A 22692-nucleotide genomic window follows, 5' to 3' on the forward strand; every position below is an offset into this window, starting at 1 on the left:
AGCACTGTGGTGCAATGGGTAAAGCCCTGCCTCAATGTCAACATCCTCTACGGGCACCAGTTTGAGACACGGCCATTCAGCTTCAGATCCAGCGTCTCGCTAATTCACCTGAGAAAGTAGCAGAGACCTGATGGCTACTGGCCTCACCTGCCCCACCTCAGCTGTTGCAGTCATTTAGGGAGTGAACCAGCAGATGGAAAATTGATGTCTTTCGCTTTCCCTCTACTTTTCAAATATATTAATATTTTTTAAAAAGGCAGTTTACCAAATATTACATACAGTTCAGGTGATCTATAGAAAAGATAATTATCAATGTTACTAAGTTTTGAAAGGGTGCTCAATCTAACTGGTAATCATGGAGACAATACTGAAATAACAGTACTGGCAGCTGACACTGTGGCAAAGGAGGGACAGCAGCCACCAGTGACAACAGCAGCCCACATAGGCGCCATTTCAAGACCTGGCTGCTTCACTTCCGATCCAGCTCCCTGCTAGTGCACCTGGGAAAGCAGGCCAGGAGGATGGCCCAAGTGCTTGGGCCCCTACACCCACATGGGGGACCTGGAAGAAGCTCCTGACTCCTGGCTTCAGCCTGGCCTAGCCCCAGCTGTTGCAGTCATTTAGGGAGCGAAATCAGCAAATGGAAAAGCTCTCTGTCTCTCCATCTCTCTCTCTGTAACTTTTTTTTTTTTTTTGACAGGCAGAGTGGACAGTGAGAGAGAGAGAGAGAGAGAAAGGTCTTCCTTTTGCCGTTGGTTCACCCTCCAATGGCCGCCGCGGCCGGCGCGCTGTGGCCGGCGCACTGCGCTGATCCGATGGCAGGAGCCAGGTGCTTATCCTGGTCTCCCATGGGGTGCAGGGCCCAAGCACCTGGGCCATCCTCCACTACACTCCCTGGCCACAGCAGAGAGCTGGCCTGGAAGAGGGGCAACCAGGACAGAATCCGGTGCCCCGACCGGGACTAGAACCCGGTGTGCCGGCGCCGCAAGACGGAGGATTAGCCTAGCGAGCCGTGGTGCCGGCTCTCTCTGTAACTCTTAACGTTTAAATAAATAAATAAATCTTAAAAAAAAGAAAAGCAGAGAATAGTGCTTATCATCAATAGGAAATGGATATAACTGGAAGCCACTTTGGCTCAATATGTACTATACGAATTTGTTTCTAGAAACAGGAACCTACTGCCGTAATACTAGGTAATTAAAAAATTTAAGTACAAGAGTGCACACATGTAATCACGTGTGCATTTGTCGAAGCCCGGAGATAAACAGCAACTGTGCCTGCAGTGGAGTTACAACCTCATCAGCTGGCTTCGACTTTCTTCTTTTGTAATTATACATTCTTTTCAATAAGCCAAAAAAGTACAGGAATGCCTAAATACACAGAACCTGTTGGGATGAGAAATTTAAAAAGAAGTCTCTGAGGACGGCCAGGATTAGCTGTGGAGTCGGGCTAGGAGGGAGACTCACTTTTCATCCCGTTTCCTTCTGCACCATCTGGGTGTTGATAAGCACCTGTACTGCCTCCCTAGGACTGGTCCACGGAGGGCTCCCCAACAGCTTCAGCATCTGTGCGTGCGCTTGCTTCCTACGCCACTGCAGAGAGACCGCTGGGAAACCTGCATCTCAAACAGCCGCCCCTGGCCTGTGCAGCAGCCAGGGCTCTGGGCTTCGTGCACCAGGGCTCCTCCTGCACCAGGCCACCAGAGTTTCACAGCCTCCACTTGTTCTCATTGCTTGGTTTTACTACAAAAGCTTCTACCCCTGACCCATCTTCAGCCTGACCCTTTTCTGTTTTCCAATCTCAATTCCCTAATTAGCCTAAAACTCAATGAAGGGCAAATTGTATGAACTAGAATCAAACTTCGGAGTTGTCAAAAAACAAACTTTGGGGCTGGCACTGTGGGCTAGCTAGTAAAGTTGCTGCCTATGACGCCAGCAAATGGGAACCAGTTAATCCTCCACTTCCAAGCCAACTCCTTGTTGTGCCTGGGAAAAGCAGCTGAAGATGACACACGAACTTCGGCCCCTGCACCCATGTGGGAGACCCAGATGAAGGAAGCTTGGCTCCTAGCTTTGGCCTGGCCCAGTCCCAGATGTTGCGGCCATTTGTGGAGTGAACCAGAGAATGGAACATCTCTTTCTGCAACTCTGCCTTGCAAGTAAATGGATATACCTTTAAAAAAAATTTTAAATAATTCACAAGTATTAAAAATTTTTTTTGGACAGGCAGAGTTAGAGAGAAAGGTCTTCCTTTTCCGTTGGTTCATCCCCCAAATGGCCGCCACAGCCAGCATGCTGCGCAGATCCAAAGCCAGGAGCCACGTGCTTCCTCCTGGTCTTCCCATGCGGGTGCAGGGCCCAAGCACTTGAGTCATCCTCCACTTTCCTTCCTGGGCCACAGCAGAGAGCTGGACTGGAAGAGGAGGAACAGGGACAGAATCCGGCACCCCAACTGGGACTAGAACCTGGGGTGCTGGCGCCATAGGTGGAGGATTAGCCAAGTGAGCCGTGGCGCCGGCCACAAGTATTCAAATTTTACCTAAAGAAACCAAGATAGAAAGCAAAGGGTGGGGCTGGCACTGTGGCGAGGTAGGTTAATCTCTGCCAGCTGCACAGGCACCCCACATGGGCACTGGTTCTAGTCCCTGCTGCTCCTCTTCCAGTCCGGCTCTCTGCTATAGCCTGGGAAAGCAGTAGACGATGGCCCAAGTCCTTGGGCCCCTGCACCCAGGTGGAAGACCCCGAGGAAGATCATGGCTCCTGGCTTCGGACTGGCATAGCTCCAGCAGTTGCAGCCATTTGGGGAGTGAACCAGCACATGGAAGACTCTCTCTGTCTCTCCTTCTCACTGACTGTAACTCTACCTCTCAAATAAATAAAAGGGTTCCATGAGTCTCTCCCCACCAGACAAAACCTACTTTGAATGGCTCTTCTTGTCAGCAACTTTAGCAAGAACACTCCCTTCAGCACAATCAGTCTTACCTGATAAATTCTCTTATGAAAATCAAAACCTATTTCCAAACTAAGCCAAGCCAAGTAAGGAATGAAAACCAAAGCTCTCGATTGTGCTGCATCTGAAATGCAGAGCCCGGTTCCAAGCCTTCCCTCCAGGCACTAACAGTTCGCCCTCCCTCGAGTGTGGCACTGACTCATCAGCTCCTGCCTCACCTGACAGTCAGTGTTTGCAGCCAATGCAGTCTGACTGCACTGCCACACGGACCTGGAGAACACACAGGACGTCCTTGGTACAGGAGCCCCCAGCGCCTCCAGCTAACAGCAACCTGATCACCTACGGGAAACAGACCACGCACGACACTAACTGCTATTGCAGGCTCCAGCCTTACAACTCAGAAGAAAACAACTCCAAGTTACAGAGCTTCTCAGTGTGTCCCAGTCCTGCCACGATCTTATCCCTTTGCATTTCTGCCACTTCTTTAATCTTTCCAATAGAAAGGGGCAGTTTTAAGTTAGTGGAACGACATCCAAGAGCAGATGATACAGCACAAAATATTCTATACCGATTTCTGTGTATTCTTTTTCTAAGATTTATTTATTTACTTGAAGGGCAGAGTTAGAGAGAGGCAGAGAGAGAAAGAGCTCTCCCATCTGCTATTTCACTCCCCAAATGGCCACAACAGCTGGAGCTGGGTCGATCTGAAGCCAGGAGCTCCATCCGGGTCTCCCACGTGGGTGCAGGGGCACAAGGACTTGGGCCATCTTCTACTGCTTTCCTAGGCCATAGCAGAGAGCTGGATCAGAAGTGGAGCAGCCAGTACTCAAACCAGTGCCCATATGGGATGCCAGCACTGCAGGCAGGGGCTTTACCTGGATGGCACAGCACCAGCCCAATATACTGATTTCTAAAATTACGGATTTAGGCCTTTCCTCTCAAAACTCTAAAGCTGCTGTTATTAAGGCTGAAGGGAACAGCACAAACAGGCCAAGGAACGAACTACAAGGGCATGTCACAGCAAGTGACGAGAACTGGTAACTACAATAAACAAACCCTTGTTTGAGCTAGGAATTTTTCCTTGCTCTTTATTTAAAATCCCCTCCCTAACCTCAGACTATGGGGGAAACGTAGTCTTACTTTTACTCCAGTTATCCCTTGGTACCCTGGATCAGTTCCAGGATACACACATCCCATCTGCTCCCCAACCCCAACAGATAACAAGGCCTGTGGATGCTCAAGTCTCTTATGAAAAATGGTGAGGGGGGCCGGCACCATGGCACAGTGGGTTAATCCTCTGCCTGTGGCGCCAGCTTCCCATATGGGCATGGTTCAAGTCCCGGCTGCTCCTCTTCTGATCCAGCTCTCTGCTGTGGCCTGGGAAAGAAGTGGAAGATGGCCCAAGACCTTGGGCCCCTACACCCACGTGGGAGACCCAGAAGAAGCTCCTGGCTCCTGGCTTTGGATCGGCACATTGTGGCCAATTGGGAAGTGAACCAACAGAAGGAAGACCTCACTCTCCCTCTCACTGTCTGTAACTCTACCTCTCAAATAAATCAATAAAAAATCTTAAATAAAAAAAAAAGGGAAAGAAAATTATGAAGTATTTATTTGTACATAACCTCTGCATATCCTACTTTATATTTTATTTATTTATTTTCATTTGAAAAGCAAAGCAAGAGACAGACAGAACTTCCATCTGCTGCTTTATTCCCAAAATGCCCACAACAGCTGTGGCTGGCCCGGTCTGAAGCCAGGAGCTAGGAACTCAATCTGGTTTCCCACATAGGTGGCAGGCACTCAAGCACTTGTTCATCATCTGATGTCCCTCGGGGTACACATGAGCAGGAAGCTGGATAGGAAGGAGACATGGGACAAGAGCCTAGACACTCCATCCTTTTAAATCATCACTGTATTACTTCTATTATTATAAGTATATGTTGCTGTATTACTTATAATACTTAATGTAATGTGAATATTATGTAAAAGTTCTTACACTTTATGTTTTCAGGGAATAATGACAAGAAAAAAATCTGTGCATGTTCTATCCTGACACAGCTTTTGCCCCCTAAATTACATTTTCATTCTGTGGATGGCTGAATCTACAGGAGCAGAACCCATGATAGGGAGGTGCAACAACCCATGCCATATTATACTTCTGTTAGTCTGCAGAACTCCAAATACACTAATGTTTGTGGTGCTTTCTTTCACAGCAGTGTTAACTAGTTTGCCAAGCAAACTGCTTTATCCAAACCCTACCAAGTCGACCCTTAAAAATCATACCTAAAATAAGGCCAAAACACACAAAGAAAAGCAAAGCCTGGGAACTTCCCAGAGAGGCACTAACTCTTAACAAGTGTGGGTGATCAACTAATGAGTAACTGATACAAATCTCGAAAGTCCCCAAAAAAGTATAGAAATGCTTTTGTAACACCCATTTTTGATTAATCTCAAACTTGAGGATAAATTAAAAAAATAAATCTATAGGATGGGGCCATTGTTGTGGCACAGTAGGTAAGGCTGCCACCTGCAGTGCCGGCATCCCATATGGGCACCAGTTCAAGACCCAGGTGCTACACTTCCAATCCAGCTCTCTGCTAAGGCCTGAGAAAGCAGTGGAGGATGGCCCAGGTTCTTGGGCCCCTGCCCCTGCGTAGGAGACCTGGAGGAAACTCCTGGCTCCTGATTGCCACAGCTCTGGACGTTGCAGCCAGTTGGGGAGTGAACCAGTGGATGGAAGACCTCTCTCTCTCTCTCTCTGCCTCTCCTCCTCTCTCTGTGTAATTGTGACTTTCAAGTAAAATAAATAAATCTTTAAAAAAATTATAAAAAAAATCTGTAGGTACTGGAACTGTGGCATGCCAGGCTAAGCCTCAGCCTGATGCGCCAGCATCCCACAGGAGAGCCAGTTCTAGTCCTGACTACTTGTCTTCTGATCCAGCTCTCTGCTATGGCCTGAGGAAAGCAGTGGAAGATGGGACGAGTCCTTGGGCACCGGCACCCACATGGGAGACCCGCAAGAAGGTCCTGCCTCCTGGTTTCTGGTTAGTCCAGTTACGGCCACTGTGAACATTTGGGGAGTGAACCAGCAGATGAAAGACCTTTCTGTCTGTCTCTCTCACTCTCTGTGTTACTCTACGTCTCAAATAAATAAAATAATCATAATGAAATCTTTAAAAAAAAATCTGCAATTATTTGGTATAAAATTCCATTTCTTTATACTCAATTGAAGAACATTTGATCTGAAGACATCAATGACTGGAAATTACACAACTATTTTAAGATACTGTCATTCTTTAAATATCTGGACAAAAACAGGTTTATTTACCACACCAAAACAAACCAAAAACGTTTTAGAAACATAATATGTCTCTGAGGGGCCGGCACTGTGGTGCAGTGGGTTAATCCTTCACCTGCAGTGCCAGCATCCTATAGAGGTGCCTCTTCTAGTCCCAGCTGCTCCACTTCCGATCCAGCTCTCTGCTATGGCCTGGGAAAGCAGTAGAAGATGGCCCAAGTCCTTGTGCCCCTGCACCCGTGTGGGAGACCTGGAAGAAGCTCCTGGCTCCTGGCTTTGGATCAGCTCAGCTCCAGCTGTTGCAGCCTTCTGGGGAGTGAACTAGCAGATGGAAGATCCTTCTCTCTGCCTCTCCAATAAATAAACACAATCATTAAAAAAAAAAAAAAAGATTTATTTTTCTTGAAAGTCAGAGTTACACAGAGAAAGGAGAGGCAGAGATAGAGAGAGAGAGAGGTTTACCATCCCTGGTTCACTTCCCAACTGGCTGCAACAGCCAGAGCTGCGCTGATCCGAAGTCAGGAGCCAGGAGCCTCTTTCAGGTCTCCCACATGGGTGCAGGGGCCCAAGGACTTGGGCCATCTTCTACTACTTTCCCAGGCCTCAGCAGAGAGCTGAACATGAAGTGGGGCAGTTGGGTCTAGAACCAGTGCCCATATGGGATGCCAGCACTTCAGGCCAGGGCATTAACCTGCTGTGCCGCAGTGCCGGCCCCAATAAATACAATCTTAAAAAAATTTCGTCGGAGTAAAAATAACATTACTCCACAATTTGATTGACTACTTTATTCTAACACTGTTCAGAATCATTTTTACAGCATCAAAACTATTCTTATCCTCCCATTTAAAGCAAAAATGAAGCTAATATGGCATGGAGAGTCCAAAATCACACAGAACTAAACCATGAAAGGCAGCGTTCATAGTCTTTATGGGTATTGGAAGCAGTTTTTTTTTTTAAGTTACAATGTAATTTCATGAATGTCAATAAATGCTTGAGGCCAGTGCTGTGCCTTAGTGGGTAAAGTCATCGCCTACAATGTCAACATCCCATATGGGTGTCAGTTCTAGTCCCAGTTGCTCCTCTTTGGATCCAGTCTCTGCTACGGGCCTGGGATAGCAGTAGAAGATAGCCCAAGTACTTGGGCCCCTGCACCCACATGTGACATCTAGAAGCTCCCGGTTCCTGACTTCAGATCAGCTCAGCTCCGGCCATTGTGGCCATTTGGAGAGTGAACCAGCGGATAGAAGACCTTTCTGTCTCTCCGACTCTCTCTCTATAACTCTACCTCTCAAATAAATTAAAAAAAATATTTAATAAAGTAAAATGAAATAAAATGCTTTGCAGAATACATGTCCTTCCATTGAGATCGTCTTATCTAAGCCCTACTAGGCACGAGATATGGTGCTGGATGTGTTCATTAGAGTCACTGAATTTATACCCTATCTAGGATGGTATGGAGATACTGGAGGTAACAGTGAGAAAAATTGCTATGAGAATTCTGCCAACCACACTCGACATCCTCCAAAGCTAAGAGAACAAGTCGCATCCATCAAATGACCCTCACTCTCTGCTCTGGAGTATAGACATCTTCAGAAAAGCTACATGAGAAGACATCAAAAAGCTTATGCAAATATTACATTACTTTTTAATTCCTTTTTTTTTTTTTTTTTACAGGCAGAGTGGACAGTGAAAGAGAGAGACAGAGAGAAAGGTCTTCCTTTACCGTTGGGTCACCCTCCAATGGCCGCCACGGCTGGTGCACCGCACTGATCCAAAGGCATGAGCCAGGTACTTATCCTGGTCTCCCATGGGGTGCAGGGCCCAAGCACTTGGGCCATCCTCCACTGCACTCCCTGGCCACAGCAGAGAGCTGGCCTGGAAGAGGGGCAACCGGGACAGCATCCGGCGCCGCGATCGGGACTAGAACCCGGTGTGCCGGCGCCGCAAGGTGGAGGATTAGCCTAGTGAGCTGCGGCACTGGCGGTTTTTATAACTTCTGGTATCACTGATTTTCAACTGCTGAAACATATGAATTTGCTGCTCCCAGAATGCCAACAAAGATCTTTGCTGGTTAAGGAAGACTTTGATAGCACAGGGCTGTAGGTACATGGCTGAACAAGATATCCTCTGTTAGGTCGCTTTTGGCCTAATGGTTTTCTTAAAGGCTCCAAACAGTGGGCCAGTTCCGTACCGCACATTAAGCCTCCTCAGGGCACCCACATCCTGCATCAGAGTGCTCGCTTTGTCCCAGGTACTCTACGTCCAGTCTAGCCTCCTGGTAACACAGCTGGAAAGGCAGCAAGTGATGGCCCAGCTACATAGGTCCCTGCCAGCCATGGAGGAGACCGGGATGGAGAAATCCCGCTCCTGACTCTGGCCTGGCCAGCCCTGGCTGTTGTGAGCATCTGAGCAGTCAACCAACCAGTAGATGGAAGATCTCTTTCTCTCTCCCTGTCATTCTGCCTTTCAAATACATAAATCTTTTTTAAAAAAAAAAGCTTCCAAGTAATTTAAACAAATACTCAGAATGTAACAATAAAAAATCTATAGAGAATGCAGTTAATTAATCTGGATTATCACTAGAGTGTTATTTTATTTTTGCACAATGATAATGTCTACATGTAGCCAAGCTGTCTGAAACTCAGCTTTACACACTTCCTTCAGAACATTCATTTTTTATGTCAAGTACTCCCCTCCAGTACAATGAGATCTAATGTTAATTGTGAGGCAGAGTCATGATTTACAGAATCACATGCTGGGAGTAACCCCTGGCAAAAAAGGCATTCTAAGAGGGCGCTGACAGAGGCAGAAACTGACAATCTAGTGATATATACCAAAACTTATAAATGTGTAAATACTTTGACCTAAATCTTCCACACTCACAAAGCAACTGTTGCAGCATCATTTAGAAGAGCATATTTTTAAAAAACATAGGGGCCAGCACTGTGGTGTAGCAGGTAAAGCTGCCGCCTAAAGTGCCGGCCCCCGATATGGGTGCCGGTTCAAGTCCCAGCTGCTCCACTTCTGATCCAGCTCTCTGCTGAGGCCTGGGAAAGCAGTAGAGGATGGCCCAAGTCCTCAGGCCCCTGCACCCATATGGGAGACCCAGAGGAAGCTCCTGCCTCCTAGATTTGGATCAGCACAGCTCCGGCTGTTGTGGCCAACTGGGGAGTGAACCAGCAGATGGAAGACTCCCCCGCTCTCTGCCTCTCCTTCTATCTCTGTATAACTCTTTCAAATAAATAAATAAATCTTTAAAAAAAACTATATAAATTGTGCAGGGACTGACTAAATAAACTGTAATATTTCCATGAAATGCCATGCAGCCTCAAAAAATTAAAAAGCGAGCCCTCCTTGCTCTGATATAGAATCACATATTTAAAACATCCAGGATGAGGCCGGCGCCGCGGCTCACTACGCTAATCCTCCGCCTTGCGGTGCCGGTACACCGGGTTCTAGTCCTGGTCGGGGCGCCGGATTCTGTCCCGGTTGCCCCTCTTCCAGGCCAGCTCTCTGCTGTGGCCAGGGAGTGCAGTGGAGGACGGCCCAAGTCCTTGGGTCCTGCACCCCATGGGAGACCAGGAAAAGCACCTGGCTCCTGCCATCGGATCAGCGCGGTGCGCCGGCCGCAGCGCGCCGGCCGCGGCGGCCATTGGAGGGTGAACCAACGGCAAAGGAAGACCTTTCTCTCTCTCTGTCTCTCTCACTGTCCACTCTGCCTGTCAAAAAAGAAAAAGAAAAAAAAAAAAAAACATCCAGGATGTAGTAACTGCAAAGAGCAAAGGGCAGAAGTGCGTGTCATCTCCCACAGCACTCACATGTGTGAGCCGGAGGAGGTGCATGCAGAGAGGCACCGAAGCTCCGGAAAGCACACGCAACATCGTGTACACATGCAACCACCCTCAGTAATGTGGCACAAGGGGGGTGGGAAAGGCAATAAAACAGATTTTTCACCATTTTTTTATTTTTGAATTTTGAACCACGTAAATATACCATCTGGTTAAAAGACTGACCAGTTAAGTCTTTAAATTAATGTTAAATTAAAGTTAAAAATTTTGGTCAATGTATAACTTGTACAAAAAAGTTTAGGATTGATTCATCTTGATACAGTATATCTCAGAAGATTTTATTGTAATGAAACACTACACATTATTATCACAACCTGGGATGTTCCTTCTCTGAAAACATCCCCCATTCTACTCCCACATTTATTATTAGACAGTCAAGGAACACAAGGCCAGAGGATCTTGGGAAATCTGAGCCTCTCAATTCACACACAAGACTGTGACCCAAGAGCCTGAACAACTTCACCAACACACAGTCAGCAGGCAGCAAAACACAGCCCAGAAGCCAACTCAAACTCCACCCTACTCTCAGGATCTCACCACCTCCAGAGTGCCAGCCCAGACCCTGGCTGCCCCGTGAATGACAAGCCCAGTGGGGCTGACATCCTCCCTCTGAGACACTTCTGAGTGCTCACAGAGGGACTGTGCTTCACAACTGGGTTACATTTTAGCAAAGTGCCAAAAGTAGCCACAGAATAAACATCCAATGGGGAATGGACAAAGTCAGTTATACAAGAAAATCTGAAAAAATGTTAAGCAACTTAGCAATCAGGTAATTAATTATTTTTAAACTAAACAAACACCAATACATGGTGGCATAGAATCTGAACATACAAGAATATTTAAACAGGACACATTCAAACAAGCTGCGTGCTGCTCCTCATTGAGTCTGATCTCAGAGGCCTAGAAGCACAGTACATACATTCAGCCTTTGAGACTCCTAAGGGCATACGGTCAGAGCTAGACAGACGTGGACACGTCATCTATTCTTGCCAGTGTGTGCCCTCGGGTCAGTGATGGACCTCGCGGCGCAGCACTGCAGTTTTTCCGTCTGTAAAATACAGTCAACAGTACCTAGCTTGCTTGTAGTTGTTACAAGGACGGGAGACAGAACATGTTCAGCAAACTGCCTGGGCTCTAGGATCGTAATAAATGATGACCACTACTACCGCTCTAGAGTCTGCTGGCCTCTCTATTTGACTATCTAACCATTCATCTGGCTTCAGTTTGCAAGAACAGGATAAGGGAGGCTATGGGTAATTTATAAACCCCATCACCCAGGACAGCAGGGTAAGATTAACTCAGTGAAGAGTTCATTGTACTCACATATTTCATTTCAAACTTCTTAGCCAACATTTCCACTTCTTGCCTCTCTTGATGTTCATCATTAAATGGATCTTCTGTTTGAATGAGCTTCTTCTGATTCAAAATGAACGAGAAAAGAAATGCAAGTATTAATGCTTCAATTATATCTATATATTTACATAATTACTTCCATTATATGAGGGACTATAAAAAGTTGATGGAAAACTCACAGGATCCCTTTTACAAAAAAAAAAAAAAAAAGAATTTATTTATTTAATTTATTTGAATGAATGACAGAGAAAAGAGAGAGAGGGAGAGACAGAGAAGGAAGAAGGAAGAGAGGCCGTTGAGGGAAGATCTTCCACCCAATGGCTCATTCTCCACATGGCAGCAGCAGCCGGGGCTGGCCAGGCCAGAGCCAGCAGCTCTAAACTCCATCCAAGTCTCCCACATACGTGGCAGGGGCTTGAGTACTTGGGTCGTCTTGCACTGCCTTCCCAGGCGCATTACACCAGGGGGCTGAACTGGAAGCAGGGAAGCTGGAACTCAAACAGGCACTCCAATACAGGGGCCAGCATTACAAGCAGTGGCTTAACACACTTCTCTCTTTATTTTTAAGATTTATTTTATTTATCTGAAAGAATTATAGAGAAAGGTAGAGACAGAGAGAGGTCTTCATCTGCTGGTTCACTCGCCAAGTTGCTGAATACGGCTGGAGCTGAGCTGATCTGAAGCCAGGAGCTTCTTCAGGGTCACCCATTCCAGTGCAGGGGCCCAAGGACTTGGGCCATCTTCTACTGCTTTCCCAGGCCACAGCAGAGAGCTGGATCGGAAGAGGAACAGCTGGGACTCGAACTGGTGTCCATATGAGATGCCGGCGCTGCAGGCCAAGTACTGCTGCAGCCGTCTGGGGAGTGAACCAGGGGATGTGAGCTCTACCTCAGGCTCTCCCCTTCTCTGACTCTACCTTTCAAATAAATACATTCTTTTTTTTTTTTAAGATTTAGTTATTTATTTGAAAGGCAGAGTTACAGAGAGGCTGAGGTAGAGACAAAGAGAGAGATCTTCCATTTGCTGGTTCATTCTCCAGATGGCTGCAATGGCCGGAGATGTGCTGATACGAAGCCGGAGCCAAGACCTTCATCTGGGTCTCCCATGCATTTGCAGGGGCCCAACAACTTGGGCCACCTTCTACTGCTTTCCCAGGCCACAGCAGAGAGCTGGATTCAAAGTGGAGCAGCCAGGACCTGAACTGGCACCCATTTAGGATGCCGGCACTGCAGGCAGCGGCTTTAACCACTAAGCCACATTGCCAGGCCCTAAAATAATTCTTAAAAAATAAAGATGAACTGGCGCTGTGGTGCAGCGAGTTAACGCCCTGGCCTGAAGCACTGGCATCCCATATGGGTGCCGGTTGGAGGCCCGGCTGCTGCTCTTCCAATCCAGCTCTCTGCTGTGGCCTGGGAAGGCAGTGGCGGATGGCCCAAGTCCTTGGGTCCCTGTGCCCACATGGGAGATCGAAAAGAACCTCCTGGCTCCTGGCTTTGGATCAGCACAGCTCTGGCCATTTGTGGCCAAAGTGGAGTGAACCAACAGATGGAAGACTTTTCTCTCTGTCTCATCCTCTCATTGTCTGTAACTCTACCTTTCAAATAAATAAATAAAATCTTTAAAAAATTTTTAAAAATAAAAAAACATATCCACAATTTTAATAGAGTCATACACAAGAACAAGACAATCCACACTGTCTCCACCTGCAAAGTGATCTTACAGTCACCCCATCCAAAACATCAAGGCAAAAAACTCCCAGAAACATTAGATAAAAATCTGGTCATGAGCAACAAAATGGATGACTCTGGAAAGCATCATACTTTTTGAAATAAGCTACTCCCAAAGGGACAAACACCACATGTTCTCCCTGATTTCAATAACTAATAGAGCACCTAAAAGGAAATCTGTAGACATGAAATTGACACTTTGAGAAGCAATGACTTGAACAGCCCTGTCTTGACTGTCGATGAATTTTTTTTTCTTTTTCATACTATTTGTTGAACTCTTTACTTAACATAGAGTTAATCATTTGTGTATAAAGTAAATCAAAAATGGATCTTGGTCAGCGCCACAGCTCACTAGGCTAATCCTCCGCCTGTGGTGCCGGCACCCCGGGTTCTAGTACTAATTGGGGTGCCGGATTCTATCCCGGTTGCTCCTCTTCCAGTCCAGCTGTGGCCCGGGAGTGCAGTGGAAGATGGCCCAGGTCCTTGGGCCCTGCAGCCGCATGGGAGACCAGGAGGAAGCACCTGGCTCCTGGCTTCGGATCAGTAACGCAATGGCCATAGCAGCCACTTGGGGGGTGAACCAACGGAAAAAAGAAGACCCTTCTCTCTGTCTCTCTTACTGTCTAACTCTGCCTGTCAAAAAATTAAAAATTAAAAAAAAAAATGGATCTCAATAAAAAATAAGAGTGGGAATAAAAGAGGGAGGAGAAAGTGTGTAACTGTAAAGCTGTATAGTTCTGCATACAATCCTACAAACTTAATTCTAAGGGTACAGTTTAAAAACTTGTCATAGGATCCCAAATCCCATTAAGCTGAGTGGTAATAATGCCATCTTGAGTGTTAAAGTGATCATATTAAGTGTTAAAGTGAACATTTAGAAAGTATTAAGTGTTAAAGGGATCATATAAATAGGATCAAGTGTCTCATAATAATAGAATTACAAAAAAGAGAATGTTCCAACATGGGAAGAGTCCACACAGCAGACACAGAATGACAATCGCTTTAAACAGCACTCTGACCTCAGAATCAGCCCTTAAGGCATTCTGGTCTGACTGAAAAGCCCATGAGAGCATTTCAGGCATGGAATGCCAAGACACTGTGGCAAAAAAAAAAAAAAAAAAAAAAATGTCCTACATGAAGGACCTCTATGAGTGAGACCACAGTGGAAAGAAGGGGCCATCAAAGAAGAATGTACTTTTCTCTGAAGGGAGGCAAGAACTTCCACTTTGCTTATGGCCTTGTCTGAATACTGACAATTTGTGGATTCAAAAGGCTTCCATAGCCTAGGCAGCTCACATGAAGATGATCACTGTTGTCATATATGAGTGTTAATTGTTAAATTAACAACAGGAGTCACTGTTCACTAACTTCCCATGAAGGACTTCTGTCCTCAATGAGTTGTATTATGAGGATTAACTGTAAAACTTGTTCTCAGTTTTGTTTTTTTGTGCGTGGGTGTGTGTATGTGTGTTCAAATTTTTGAAATCTTTACTTAGAGTTGGTCTTCTGTGTATAAAGTTAATTGAAAATGAATCTTAATGGAGAATTGGGCTGGGAATAGGAGAGGGAGGAGGTGGGTGGGAGGATGAATATGATAGGAAGAATCCCTATATTCCTAAAGTTGTATTTATGAAATTTGTACTCATTAAATAAACATTTCTTTGAGAAAAAAAAATATATAAAAAATAGGGTCCGGCGCTGTGGCATAGTGGGTAAAGCTGCTGGCTATGGTCCTGGCATCCTATAAGAGCACCAGTTCAAGTCCCAGCTGCTCCACTTCCAATCCAGCTCTCTGTTACGGGCCTGGGAAAGCAGTAGAAGATGGTCCAAGTCCTTGTGCACCTGCACCTACTTGGGAGACCCAGAAAAAGCTCCTTATTCCTGGCTTCAGATCAGCTCAGCTCCGGCCATTGAGGCCATCTGGGGAATGAACCAGCAGATGGAAGACCTCTGTCCCTCCCTCTCTGCCTTTCAAATAAATCTTTAAAGAAAAAAAGATTTAAGGACTTACCAAACGTTTAAAAAAAAAGTCCACATGTAATTCTGATTGGGTATCTTCCCTAAAAACAATTAACTAGGGGGGCCGGCAGTGTAACTTAGCTGATAAAGCCTCCGCCTGCAGTGCCAGCATCCCATATGGACACTGGCTGGAATCCTGGCTGCTCCTCTTCGGACCAGCTCTTTGCTATGGCCTGGGAACACAGGAGAAGATGGCCCAAGTGCTTGGGCCCCTGCACCCACAGGAGAGACTGCAAGAGGCTCCTGGCTCCTGGCTTTGGATCAGCCTAGCTCTGGCCATTGCTGCCATTTGGGGAGTGAACCAGCGCATGGAAGACCTCTGTCTCTCTCTGCCTCACTATAACTCTATTTTGAAATAAATAAATAAACCTTTAAAAAAATATTAACTTCTTTGGTCAGGAAATGCTTCTAAAAGGATATACAGTCTATTAATTAGTCACATTTAATCATCTGCCTGATAGCTATCACATGAAACTCGGCAGCTTCTACAGCCTTCTGCTGAGACCCAGTATCACCAACTTCTCTATCACCCATTTCTTGTCAATATAAATCCATTCAGAATACACACAATATACTCTGAAACAATTACAACAGTGAAACAGCTGCAAAAAGATCACACCACCATCGCTTCCTTCTAGCAGGGAAGACTGAAAGTCTATGTTATATATGGATTTATAAACTACATACACCGTGGAGCCAGCTTTGTGGCTTAGCAGATAAATCCCTTATGGGCACTGGTTGAGTTCTAGCTGCTCCACTTCCAATCCAGTTCCCTGCTAATGGTCTGGGAAAAGCAGCAGAAAATGACCCAAGTGCTTGGGTCGCTACACCCATGTGGGAGACTGAGATGAAGCTGCCAACTTCAGCTTGGCCCAGCCATGGTTATTGCCGACATATTGAGAGTGAACCAGTGGATGGAAAGACTTAACTCTTTCAAATAAATCAATAAAAATAGATCTTAAAAAATACATACACACAGAGAACAAGGGTTGTACATTTACCATCTATTTACCAAAACAAACGAAAGAATCACATCCTATATTCAAGTGTACTATTTCAGCAGACATTGTGTGTGTACATATATATGGTTTTCAATACAGCAAAATGTCAAAGCAAGCAGCTACTTTTAAAAACTTTTTTTTTTTTTTACAATTTCAGACAATTGACTAGAAAGTACATTTTTAAAAAGGAAGGCTCAATGTTTGTATGCAGCAGTATCTTCAAGTAACTAAACACAAAAGGCTTTCACAATTGAAATTCCTGGCTGGCCTTGAAGGGCCACAAAAAGGAAGAGTGAACAAAGATTTGCACTTTATAAATGAGACACCTGATCCGGATATAGAGCTGAGATATAATCCGTGTAAAACACAAGAAGGAAAAACACGGACAGAAACAATGCCAGGGAATCCTTTATAGCTGGGACTTTAGAGGAAAAGGAATACTCCCTAGGGCTTAAAGGAAACGATTTTAGATTCAATTTTTTAAATTATCGTAGTAAGTAATTAATGTATAAAATCTCGTATCCCAATAGGAATTACCATGATCCACAAGGAAATAAGCTAGCCAGAGTAGAGTGATAAAAAAGGGATACTAGGCCGGCACCGCAGCTCACTCTGCCTGCGGCGCCGGCACACCGGGTTCTAGTCCCGGTCGGGGCGCCGGATTCTGTCCCGGTTGCCCCTCTTCCAGGCCAGCTCTCTGCTGTGGCCAGGGAGTGCAGTGGAGGATGGCCCAAGTGCTTGGGCCCTGCACCCCATGGGAGACCAGGAGAAGCACCTGGCTCCTGGCTTCGGATCAGCTCGGTGCGCCGGCCACAGCGCACCGGCCGCGGTGGCCACTGGGGGGTGAACCAATGGAAAAGGAAGCCCTTTCTGTCTCTCTCACTGTCCACTCTGCCTGTCAAAAACAAACAAAAAAGCATACTAGGCCTTAGCTTGAGCCCTCAGACAGAACAGCCAGCAGCCCCCAAGCCTTGTCTTCACGAACTGTTCCCTCCCATGACGGAGAAGTCCAACCCCAGGTCTTACCACCAGTCTGCCCCACGTATGTGTGCAGATAGGAACACACATGCCTCTCTCACTTAAAGACGAGTGCCTGAAATATCTTACATGCTTTACAAAGGCTCCAAAAGTCTTTTATTATTGACAGGCTATAACATTTTTTGACTTATTTTTCTTTTAGAGTTAAGAACAACCCCACCCCACCCCCAAGGGCTGGTGTCGGGCACAGTTAGGTTGCCCTTGCAAGGCCAGCATCCCATTATCTGAGGGCCAGTTTGAGTCTCAGCTGCTCTGCCTCCAATCCACCTCCAGTAAAGCACCTGGAAAGCCAGCGATGGCCGATGGCTTAAGCGCTTGGGCTCCTGGCTCAGCCCTGGCTCTGGTGACCATCTGAAGGAGTGACCCACAGATGGAAGATGTACCTCAGTCATGCTGCCTTTCAAGTAAGTGAATCACTGTCACCCCTCCCCAACCTCAAATCAAGAGGAATCAGGAATCGCTGCTTCTCCAAGTGAACGAAAAATCTGAAATGGCCAACCAACCACATGCACAACTAGGCAGTAACTGTGCCCTTGGACTCGAACTCACTGCCAGCACGCTCAGGACACCTTCGACAACTCACCCGCAATCCGCAGCCGGCCAAGCAGTGGCAGGCCACGGAACTCCGCAACAGTGCAGTTACAGGAACACTGTGTTCCCTCCCTTTTCACAGTACAGCCTCAATTAATTGTATCCACAAATGTACCATCTATTAACTGATTCTGTTTACGAGTCAAAATGTCTTTTTTTCTGTGGATCAATCACTGACAAACGCACGCTCCTTCAGCTTTGGCCTGGAATGGTGAACTCGTCACTCTGAGGACAGAGATTACCGGGGCTCAGCCGCCCCCGCCCCTCAACCCAGCACAGAACAGCGAGAACTAACAAGGGCTTAGGCACTCTGCACACCGACAAGCTGGAAGCTGGGTCCTCACATTTTCCCAGTGCACGTTTACTCAGTTGTGCTTTTATTCATTCATAAAGAGAATACGAAATTCTGACTGTTAGTGTTCAAGGGGGCTGGTGTAAATGTACCCCGACAGAGGTGGCCCCCAGCACCACACTGACCGAGAGCCAACATCTTGTTCAGTGACAGCTACTTCAAAAACGTGAAGGCATTTTTCTTCATATTACAAGATCTCTTCCTCAGCTTTCTACTTCAGCCTGCTACAAGATACACTGTTCAATAATAGTTAATTCAAATTTAAAGTTCTTTTGAAAATACTACATCCTTAAAAATAAATGAGCTCTCCAAATGAAAAGGGAGGAAAAACCAAATTTGGGGATCATCCATTTCTATCCAACTCTAATGTTAACACTGTGCTTTCTCAGGCTCTCATCTAGGATTACCTTTCATGGAACTATGACAATTTTACTTAAAAAGGTATTTTCTATACTTATGTAAGCAATATATTCACTGAGAGTAACCACAGGAAAAAACTGGCAAATCTTTGTTGCAAAGGTGCCCTGCATAAAACATTTTTTGTTTGTTCAGGAGTATGACGAGATACACAGTTAGATAAACAATAAAACTGGGCAAATAAACCCCTAAATTGATAGCATATATCAAGTAAACACAACAAATGGAACGATTCACCTTTCCCCTATTCCATGAAACCACTGACAGCTCACCACAGGACGCCTACACCGAGTGTCCCAGGTGCCCAGGACACTGTGCCACCTAACTGCACAAACATGCTGCGATGCGTGCACGAGTGCGCCTCTCAGAACACAGCCTGTCACTGGGTGACACGTGATAAAACTCGGGTGTGAAAAAACTAGCCTTCTGAATTTTTCTATAAATAAGAATACATATCATTAATGTCTGATAGCATTAATATTACAGCATAAAGAGGATCACCATGGAGGTCTTTACATTGTTAAATGACTGATTTTACTTCATTTTGGTGGGATCCTCTAAATTTCAAGTATACACGTTTATTACAAAAAACGTTTACTAAGAATCAGTACTCCTGCGGAAAGAAGAACTGAAAAATTACATACAACCTTCTGCGTTACCCTCATTTGTAACACAGGGATACCGGTTCTTACCTATGGAGTTCTGCTGGACTAACCCAGATAAACCAGGTCCAGCGCTTACAGCTGTATTAGCATATAGTACAAAATCAGTGCATGTTAGCTGTTACTGTTTCGACCCAAAGATAACGCTTCTCATCTGCAATTTAGGAAAATTACAAAGACTGCACACCGACTTAGATTAGCAGGTAGAATACAAGCTACTTAGGAATGCTACAACCCACTATTTTCAGTATTCTTTTGGGAGAAGCTATGAAGAGGCGGGACAGTGAGTCTAAAGGGCAGACGTGGGATGTGGAAGTGCCCAAATCTGTGCTCTATCTGGCGGAATCACTAACGATTTGACCATGCAACAGTGTTCATAAATAATCGTCAGTCACCCGGCCATAAAACAAACCCAGAGACATTGTTAAATAATGTGATACTTTGTGACCAAGCGCTTACTCACTCCTACCTAGTTCATAAAGACAGCGAGGGTGAGGCAGAACCAGGGGCTGTGCAGTCCGTGGGCTGCGCCAGGCTAACCTCGCACAGGGCAGACCACCACGCACCCGACAGAGACCACAGCGGCCAAGAAGCCTGCCTTGTCCCATTGTCCAGTCTCACCAAAGGCACACCTCTGGATTTCCAGCAAAGTTGTAGAAAATCCAAGCTGGGCTTTTCATCGTTCTACGAAAATTACCCGGCCCAGCAACGTCCGCCAACCTGGACGTCTCAACGAGTGCCACACAGGCCGGGCGGGCGCCGAGCAAGGCTGGCAGGGGCCGCCCCTCACGACCCCCACACGGACCCACTCCGCAGAGGGCCGGCGCAGAGCGCCCACCGCACCGGGCGAGCAAGGACGCCGCGCCCCGCGCGCACGCACCGGCCTGGGCGGCCACGGCGCCCGCCAGCCTCGCCGCGGGGCGCGGGCGACCCCGGCCGGCTCGCCGCGGGGGCGTGTCCGCCGCCTCCCCTCCCGCCCGCGGGAGCGCCCCGGGGCCCCCGCGTGTCGCGGGAGCCCGCCCGCCCGCGCGGCCCCGGTCCTCTGTACCCGTTGCTCCCCGCACAGCAGCAGCTCCGGGTAACTGAACTCCACGCAGCTCTCGTCCGTGGGGTCCTTGAGCACCAGCTCCAGGCGCACCGTCTCCCGCGGCGGCGGCTCGGCCCGGGAGGCCGCCTCCCGCGGCGGCGGCGGCGGCGGCGGCGGCGGCTCGGGCCGCGGGGGCTCGCGCTGCGGCGGCGCCATGGGCGGCTCGGCGCGGCTGCCCTCGCGCTGCGGCGGCGGCGGCTTCTCCCGCGCCGGGGGCTGCGCGTCCGAGCGGGGGCCCGGCTCCCGGGGGCCCGGCGGCTCCGCGCGGGCCGGCTCGCGGTACGGCTGCGGCTCCGGCCGGGGCGCCTCGCGGGGGCAGTCGGGCTCGCGCTCGGGCCCCGGGAACTCGGCCTCGCGCCGCCTCGCCGGTGACAGGCTAATGAACGCTACTCGGCGCGGCTCCGCCATCCCCACTGTTCTGGCCCTCTGCTCTCGCGCGAGCCGGCGCGCGCTTCTACGCCGCGCCGCCCGCCTGCCCGCCCTTCCTTGCGCTCTCCGTCGCTTTTCTTCCCGCCACCGCCCTCCGCCGTCTCCGCCGACGCCACCGTGAGTGCGGACCGTGCCCCCTTCCCCGCCACTACGTTCTGATGGGCTCCGCCGCCATCGCCAGGGTCGCCGCAGCCGCCATGTTGGATCCCCCACATAAATAGAAGCAGGCCGCTGAGCGGGCGCATGCGCAGAGAGGAGACGCTCGCGTCCTCCGTCGTGGCTGTGGCTCCGTTTTCCTCTTTTCTTCCCGGCGGCCTGGAGCTCGCACGGCTCGGCGGAAGTGACGTCATGACACGGCCCGTTTCCCTGGAAACCGAGACGCCGTCGGCCGCCCGGCTCGCAGGGAGGGGGTCTGGGCTTCCGGAGCCGCTTCCTAGTCGCACCCGGAAACCGCAGGCGCGTTCCGGCCTGGGCCGGCGCGAGTGTCGGGGTCGTGCGTGGGGCCGAGCCGGGCCGCCATGGCGCCGGGGCCCGCCCGCCGCGTCGCGCCGGCTCTCGGCTCAGGGGAGTTGGTGATTCGGGGAAGTCACGGAGGAAGGGTTGAGGGGCGCGAGGACCGGCCCCCGCCGCCCCGAGGACCGAGCGGGCAGGGGGTGGCGGCCGCAGTGGCCCCGGCTCCGCCGGCCGGCGCCGCCCCTCCTGCGGGGCCTGCTCGGCCTGGCGGGTGAGGAAGCTGAGGGCGAGGCAGGAGGCCGAGGGAGAGGAAGGAGGCTGAGGGAGAGGAAGGAGGCCGAGGGAAAGGAAGGAGGCCGAGGGTGAGGCAGGAAGCCGAGAGAGACGTGGGAAGCCGGAGACGTAGGAAACCGAGGGAGATGCGGGAAGCCGGGAGACCGTCAGGAAGCCGAAGGAGACGTAGGAAGCCGAGGGAGACATGGGAAACCGAGGGAGATGCGGGAAATCGAGAGACCGTCAGGAAGCCGAGGGAGAGGAAGGAAGCCGAGGGAGATGCGGGAAGCCGAGGGAGACGCGGGAAGCCGAGGGAGAGGAAGGAAGCCGAGGGAGACGTGGGAAACCGAGGGAGATGCGGGAAGCCGAGAGACCGTCAGGAAGCCGAGGGAGACGCGGGAAGCCGAGGGAGAGGAAGGAAGCCGAGGGAGACGTGGGAAACCGAGGGAGACGCGGGAAGCCGAGAGACCGTCAGGAAGCCGAGGGAGACGCGGGAAGCAGAGGGAGACGTGGGAAACCGAGGGAGATGCGGGAAGCCGAGGGAGACGCGGGAAGCCGGGGAAGAGGCAGGAACCTGAGGGAGACGCGGGAAGCCGAGGGAGAGGAAGGAAGCCGGGGAAGAGGCAGGAACCTGAGGGAGACGCGGGAAGCCGAGGGAGAGGAAGGAAGCCGGGGAAGAGGCAGGAACCTGAGGGAGAAGCGGGAACCTGAGGGAGACGTAGGAAGCCGAGGGAGATGCGGGAAGCTGAGGGAGAGGCAGGAAGCTGAGGGAGAGGCAGGAACCTGAGGGAGACGTAGGAAGCCGAGGGAGATGCGGGAAGCTGAGGGAGAGGCAGGAAGCTCCGGTTCCCAGAGTGCGAGCGTTGGGGAGAATGCTCCACGCTCGCAGGAGTGTGCTATGTACGTCTCCCTATGCCATCGTGAAAGGAACTTAATTCGGAAATTTGAAAGCAAGAAAGGAACGGCTATGGCTCGTGCTTCAGGCCTGAAGTGCTGAAACCAGCACACAGCGCTTTGAGAGTGCTTGCGGGGACCTGAAGTGGCGCGCGGAAGATGGGGCCTCCTGGGGCGAGAGCGCCGTGTCTGCAGGCTCCGAGGCTCGAGGAGTCCCGGACAGGCAGGCCGCTCACTGGAAATCACCCCAAGCCTCCTGCTAACGGCAGCTGGATTGCCTGCCAAGGGATCCCTGGGCGAT

General features: G+C 49.0%; 1 protein-coding gene across 16 annotated transcripts in view; it reads right to left on the bottom strand.

Annotated features, from left to right (window-relative positions):
- UBN2 (ubinuclein 2) overlaps positions 1–21104 on the bottom strand; it is a 98539-nt gene extending 77435 nt beyond the window's left edge. For 3 of the 16 annotated variants that reach the window (XM_051835652.2, XM_070071424.1, XM_017338032.3), the window contains exons 1-2: positions 20304–21100; positions 11419–11511 (exon numbers count right to left, since the gene is read on the bottom strand). In XM_051835652.2, coding sequence (XP_051691612.2) covers positions 11419–11511; positions 20304–20750 — 540 coding nt within the window. In that variant the 5' untranslated portion in view covers positions 20751–21100. Of the gene's footprint in view, positions 1–11418; positions 11512–20303 lie in introns of all 16 variants that reach the window. The other 13 variants (XM_017338034.3, XM_070071422.1, XM_070071427.1 and 10 more) reach the window with 9 other exon arrangements.
- Positions 21105–22692: the final 1588 nt, after the last annotated feature.

This window comes from Oryctolagus cuniculus, chromosome 3, assembly GCF_964237555.1.
Source record: "Oryctolagus cuniculus chromosome 3, mOryCun1.1, whole genome shotgun sequence".
Classification (NCBI taxonomy): domain Eukaryota; kingdom Metazoa; phylum Chordata; class Mammalia; order Lagomorpha; family Leporidae; genus Oryctolagus; species Oryctolagus cuniculus.